This window comes from Coptis chinensis, chromosome 2 (assembly GCF_015680905.1).
Source record: "Coptis chinensis isolate HL-2020 chromosome 2, ASM1568090v1, whole genome shotgun sequence".
In the NCBI taxonomy this organism is placed as follows: domain Eukaryota; kingdom Viridiplantae; phylum Streptophyta; class Magnoliopsida; order Ranunculales; family Ranunculaceae; genus Coptis; species Coptis chinensis.
Window position 1 is genome coordinate 81737278 of NC_141457.1, and position 7051 is coordinate 81744328.

The 7051-nt window shown below is 36.1% G+C and overlaps 1 protein-coding gene across 1 annotated transcript; it reads right to left on the reverse strand.

Moving 5' to 3' along the window:
* Nucleotides 1-213: 213 nt before the first annotated feature.
* Nucleotides 214-4114, reverse strand: LOC147518251 (protein VERNALIZATION 3-like). The gene is made up of 4 exons (XM_086594752.1): nucleotides 3914-4114; nucleotides 3463-3524; nucleotides 2884-2924; nucleotides 214-676 (listed from the first exon to the last, which is right to left on the reverse strand). The coding sequence occupies exons 1-4, from the start codon at nucleotides 4112-4114 to the stop codon at nucleotides 453-455; spliced, it is 528 nt and encodes a 175-aa protein (XP_086450878.1). The 3' UTR covers nucleotides 214-452.
* Between the last annotated feature and the right edge of the window lie 2937 nt (nucleotides 4115-7051).

Below are 7051 nucleotides of genomic sequence, written 5' to 3' on the forward strand. Positions count from 1 at the left end.
ACAAATTAAACGCCTAAAATGAAGACAAGAATACAAATGACTGTTCAGCATTCTATTGCAAATATAGCTACTGCAAAGGGACATAATAATCTGTGGTTATTAGCAATTCTTTTGCGTTTTAAGGTTACCAAAATTTGCGGTAGGTTATATGAGGTTGCCATATGCCCATATCATACCTCATAATTCACCAAGGTGAAAATCAATTCCACAGAATAAATAATGGTACTTTTCATTAAGAACACTTTCCTAAATATTATCATGATCATAACTATTATCAGATCAAAAGAGAATTACAACATACTCTTACAACCACAGGAAGGAAATGCATAAACCACACACAAGCAGCAACGTATGTAGGTGTTAATTTATATAACACTGCGACATAATTTATTTCACATACCATGATTAATTAGCAATCTATATATATATAGATTGATAGATAGATAGATAGATCAACATCGTCGTCCTCCATTACCACTCTCCCTCTGACAGTTGAAGTAAAATGCAGCAACAGGCAAGCCAAGGTTATAAAGCTCAGCAAACTCCTTGGTGTTGAAGTTTAGTCGCCATGCCGGAGCATATACAGTTTTCCTACCAAGTTGTCGGAACAGAACGAAGACAAAGCGATGAATTCCAGCTGAAGGACTTGGGCTCTCATAACAAACAATCTCGTCTCCTAGCAGTTTCATATATAACCATGCATTTAATACAATTAGAGAAGAAGACTAAAAGAGCTTGATACTACTATACCAAAAAAATTGACCCAAAGCATTCTCATTCATTCGGCAACCATTTTAGCTTGGGAGTAGGACTTCTATGGAATGAACGACGTTGAATCCAACTTCAAATTAAGGCAGTTGCCGTGCAGATCCATATGCAAGTTATTAGATTGTAGTCCTCCACTCCTCCCCCGGCCCCACATATATTTTTATTTTCAATTTTTTTAAATGGTCATACCCTGGAGGCAGCAAATTTCAGTACACAATAATCCAATTTGTAAACTCTAACTAGATTTAATTTCCTACTTCGTACTGTCCTCTTTCTATAATTGATTCCTTATTTCCATCTTTGGCACACATCGAAATGTTTATACCTTTTAACCAGTTGGTGTCAGGCTTTCGATTGATAAGAGATGAACTTGATAAGGTGCTGAAACTTGCATTGGCAAAAATAATGTGCAGTACAATGAAACCCCCCAAAAAAGTATTCCTGGGCTCCTGTCACCAATGTCTATCTGTATATATCAAGGATCCAGTGGAGGAGATTGAGATTCAATGTGTGGTACTGTAGTTACTATTTGGCATGACAACCAATCAAACTTCTAAGGTCCCACTTACAGCTATCACTAAAGGTCCCAACTTTGTATCAATCACTTTGAAGTTTGCCTTTGCCATATAAAACTGCAACAGACTTGACTACAGGATAAGTGTATTCAGCTAAAGTTGGATATGTACTTTGCCATATAAAACTGCAACAGACTTGACTACAGGATAAGTGTATTCAGCTAAAGTGGGATATGTACTTTGCCATATAAACCTGCAACAGACTTGACTACAGGATAAGTGTATTCAGCTAAAGTTGGGATGTACTTCTTGTTCCTTCGTAAATTTTAGGGACGTGGACTTCTCTAAACCTAGGAATGTTAAGGAGGCAGCCATAATAAGAAGGATACATTTTCTTATTACTCTAGTAGACTCTAAATCACTAGTATGACTCTAGTAGAAATTGAGAAGGAAATCTGTGTCGCTGATAGATGTAAATGAGAATAACATTTAGAAGAATGCAAACAGGCGACGCACGAAAAGACATTTCTCCAATGAAATTCTAATTAGAATTCTAGAACATTTTTTAGACACTTTTTCCACTGCGAATTGAAGATGTGCAGTAGTGAGTTAGTAACAAATGTTTCTCAGAATATTCAAAATACACCCGACGATGGTATCATTGTTGGCTCAAAAATAATATCACGAACTTTAAGTTTTAAGTTGTTCGTCACTTTGCTTTCATATGGAACAAGTTGTTGCGTTTTTGGCTTATCACTTTTGCCTCGCTTATTTTCTAATGTTAAGTATCATGTTGTGAAAATAAGTGTCAATTTCTATGGAATATTCATTACCAAAAAAAAACACTGAATATTGCAATTTCATTGAAAACAGTTATTCTATTCTTAGTTGCTTACCTACTTTCTCTACCTCAAATCGATTTTCAGTTACCAAAATTCAATATCGTTGACTATGGGAAACCAATGTCATATGTTAAGTGCAATCTGCACAAAAGAACTGTATCTAGTAAAGTTTACTCAAGTGAACAAGAATTGATCGACTAATTAATAGGAAGTTAGGAACTTAAACTGATCGATATATATAGCCACGCACTTAACGAACAGTCTAACAGTACCTCAAAATATAAAGTTTGTCTTGTAATATGAACTCTATATTTAAAAGGTACACTAAATGGACTGCAAATGTTATTTATGCAACAACTTTCCCAACTAATCTTTAAACTGCTGATGGACGTAAATACACAAACATAAATTTAAGAGCAAAGAAAACATCAAAATAGAAATATGTTACAGGGAAAAGATGTGGATCCGACCCCTCTTTCACCCAGGACTAGAAATATTCCAGCACGATATAAATGAACTAGATTTATTCACCAGAACCTTTAGTATTTTTGTTGGAAACTAGTTTATTTTGGTTTTGATTTTGTATTCAAAGTGGGAACTTAATCCAGCCCAGGCAGTGCTTAACTCCTATATTGTAACCTTATATTATTATTATTATTATTATTATTATTATTATTATTATTATTATTATATTCACAATTTTCCTGCAAACAAAAACATCAAAATAGATTGAGGGCGTCTAGGTTATTTCGACTTACCAAATGTGGTATCAGTTGTCCCTGGAATGTCCGTCACCAACCTAAAATTCAATGGTAAATTCAATTTAGTGTCATATTAATGAAAACTTATAGACTACCCTAGTTATGTTGTTATGGTTTTTAATTTTATTTCTCAGAAAGCAATTAGCTAAATGCCTGATTATATATGCTTGGGGTATTTTTGTTGCTCATGAGAAAAATAATGAGCCACCTCGATCATCGTCGACATAACTGAACGTACACCATGAAGAATGACAAAAGGTAGTTCTGAATGACATCAAACCAATTATTAAACATAAACATATATCTCTAGGAAATTTTTTTGTCTAGAGATCACAAAATTAATAGAATGTCTGCCATCGTCCTTGCATTGGTGAACTTTGCAGTGACCCATCACATTGTGGCTCAGAGAACATATATATCATATTTGTATCGTCTCTCTCCAGTTAGAAAGGCACAGTGTATTGATCAAACAGGTAACTTAATATGGTTCTCGAACACAATAGTAAGAGTAGAGGGAAGGAGAGTAATTTTCCAAGAAATAGATCCATTGGAAGAGGTACGGTTTTAAGTTATTACCAATGCAAATATTCCTTCTGATATGCATTACTTGGACTGGGAGCATCAGGGTCGACCAAAACCTGCAAGTTAATACAAACAGGTCATGATCACGTACAATGAGGGACTGCGCGCAAAACAACCAAAGTTAAGAATTAAGGCAGGTTATGTATATACCCTTAATGGAAAACAAGGTCCAGACTGCTAGTGACATTTATAGTAAATTAAAAAAATCAGAGTTGATTGTCCACTTATCTTATTGCACTATATATCCATATATGTTGAATAGCATGTGACCAACCACTTGTGTTTCGTTCTGAGTGAAAGGCATCCTTTTTAATTCCAAGTTTTACTAGAAACACATTGTTCATGGTCACTAGGATGATCTATATATATAGATCGACTGCGTGTAGACTGTGCGTGGTGCATGCATGATCATATATACAAGATCAGTGCGCGCAGCAAAACTTACCAAAGTGTAGAAGGATCTTAAGTCCTCCCCTCCAATCTGAACTCTGGGTTGGTTAACAAGAACTGAGGGTTTGAGTTCACAACCATTAATGCTGACTTCTCTAGCGCCATAAGAAATCCTAAGTTGTACAGACCCAATGAAAGGGTCCAAAACATCCCCAATCACACGACCAACAACCAATGGATCCCTTACTCTAGGCATATTAGAAAGAGTGATGAAGAAAGAGCAATATTACTACTGTGAAAATGGTCTACTATGGCGGGTGGTGATGTTTGGGAAAGAAATGAAGGACTATATATAGTGTAGTAGAGACAGGGGCGAACCTAGGAGGCTAGGAGGGGCTATAGCACCCCCTAAAATTTTGGGGAAAATAAATAAATATATATATATATATATATATATATATATATATATATATATATATATATACTAATAGCTAGTTTTGTACTTGACATGCCTTACCAATTACATTGCTGACCAAGGGATACTTGACATGCTATAGAAGTATTGTCAACCATTCTTACTACGTCTTCTCTTTCTCTTACTTACTTGTCACATTTTGGTAACAAGTAATAATTTGTCTTCTCTTTCTCTTACTTACTTGTCACATTTTGGCAACAAGTAATGATTTGTGCCATGCTTGATACAGGACCCCCACACTAATTCCTGGTTCCCGCCTCTGAGTACATAGAGAAGCATCCATCCACTTCGATCTTTTGAAACATTGATCAACATTCATAGGAATATACTTTTTCTAATATAATATAACCTAGCTATGTGGTATTGTGGTGTATCAGGTTTTCCAATATAATGTTCTTTAATCTCATTTATAGGCCAGTGGGTCCAATATATTCCAAATGTCGAAATCTAGCTAGACTCACCTTGCCCATATCTTTAGAAGGCGAATTTGTGGATTTACCTGGAAACCTTGTACACGCATTTGAGAATCATGAAGTTTTACCTTTTAACCCTTTTTGATCCGTGCCCACTCAAACACCACCAAATGTAGTAGAGAATCATGAATCTGATAATTGTGTAACTAAGACTGCTGATCATGATTCAATAGAGTTCGAGGAAACGATACATATCAGAAAGAGTATTGGCAATTTGGCATTTCCCTTTTTCTTTATGACACGTACTGGACTGTCCAACCCTAAGAACGTACTGTGTGGTCTTTCTTCAAAACACCCACTCACATAGTCACATGCATACTTACTAACTTACATCATTGGAAATAAAATGTACATCGCCATTTTTCATGCAGAAAACGTACGCGCCCATGTTTCATGCAGAAAACTAGCCAATAGAACTTAAGAGTTCTTCATCTATCTGGTCATGAACTCCCAACCAATAGTTCTTGGAATATTATTCCATATGCCCTACTTGAGGACGTACTCTAGTGGGACAAATGCCCTAGTCTTGTGTGCACTGTAATTGCCTAATTGATTTGACACATGAGGCATTAGTACTTAACTTTTTGATTTCTGTAGTATCAACCTTGTAAGATAGAAATTAGCTTAAAATGCTACATTCCATCAGATTATGGCATTTCGATCAAAACTTTGAAGAAAGTTGTAAAAAGTAAAAGTGAAAGGAAATGTGGCCAATAAAGGGGGCCGAAAGGTCCGTGCGTAGCCTGTCAAATTAAAACCCCTAGAGACTTCATGCTGAAATCTGACATTCTTGCTCAGAATTGCTTAGATGTCCAGCTACGCTTCTGGTGGAGGGGAGCAAGATTTGGCGTTCTAGCTAAGTGGTTGTCGTGGAAGGGGGAGGGCGTTTCGAGATGGCATGCCTACCTGTCATCATGCCAGGAAGAGAGAAGTCAAGGAAGAAGCTAGGAAGTATGAATAAGAGAAGAGCAGTGCTCGTCACCAAATGGTCATGTAAAGTGCAGATTGTAACATTCAAGATATTAAACATGGATGCTTTCACGTTTTAAAATAACAGCCTAGCAGTTATGTACGCAAGTGACTGAAGTGAGTGTTTTAGATATGTACATTAATTATTAGAGTTTTTGCTGAATAACACATAAATAAACAGAAAGCTTTTTCGTACTAATCTTAGTTTTCTTGCGATTAAGAAAGAAACAGCAAAATCAGTGTCTGACCACCAATGAATACTGGAACCGGCTGAATAATGCTTGACCATACAATCGGAAAGTCATATTACCAGGCCACAAAGGTTTAGCCATGTTTCATTTGGGTTATCTCAATGCAACTCTTTTCATCAATCATTTCTCAACACTTTCTGACCACCTGTGTTCATCCTAATTCCTAATTCCTGAAACTAATCGAGCAGAGTGTCTAATATATATCAGCCCTACATACAGCATAGGCATTACTATTAGGAATGCACCAGCAAGGCCGGGAACTCGTTCTCCTTTAGCATCTTTTTGGGGAAACCCCACCAAAACCCAATTTCATTTTCTTTCAAATATTTCAAATGAAATGGCCCTTAGATAAGACTTGAGAGAGAACCACACAATTTCCTATCTTAGAAGTACATCTACTCCCTTTGTACGTTTCTTTCTTTAAGTGAAACAGAACTTATTGAACAATGGCCCAACATACTGATAGCAAGTTGGAGAACACTTTTACCAGCAAGATTTGTCTCGGGAAAAATTTGATGAATTGGATGCACATTGATCACATCTCTATCACCGTGCATTGCTTCATAACAGTTCTTCATAGTTGCCTAGTCATAGAAAATGACCAGCCCTGAATAACGAAAACACTTAAGGCGTTAGTCCTTCACCATAAATATGTTGATACGAACCCATGAAGAGAGTAAGTAGAAGTCATTTCGCTGTTTGGATCAGAGAAGTTAAAGAGTTCTCTAAATCCTAATGATAAATATGGTGAAGCCTATTCTTAACTGTCCGACCTGATTTTATAAATCACAATAGAAAGACGTTCAAATATCTATCATAGATTCATAGATATCAGACAAGAACGAATCCTCCAAGCATTAAGTCATCATTGTAAGAAGAACGAGAGATGGGACTTCCTGAAACCTACTTAACAGAATAACACCCAAAAGTGTGGTTCCCAATCTAATTTATCATTGATTCATAATCCCCATAATTAGAACTTAAATCTTGATAATTCATGCATAAAATAAAAACATATAAGACGC

Bases quoted from the DNA above. Each gene is read 5' to 3' on its own strand.
- LOC147518251 (XM_086594752.1), bottom strand. From the start codon at position 4,114: ATGCCTAGAGTAAGGGATCCATTGGTTGTTGGTCGTGTGATTGGGGAT. The intron at 3,525-3,913 runs GTAAGTTTTGCT...ATTAACTTGCAG, and splicing joins TAAGATCCTTCTACACTTTG to GTTTTGGTCGACCCTGATGC. The intron at 677-2,883 runs GTAAGTCGAAAT...TGAAACTGCTAG, and splicing joins GACAACTGATACCACATTTG to GAGACGAGATTGTTTGTTAT.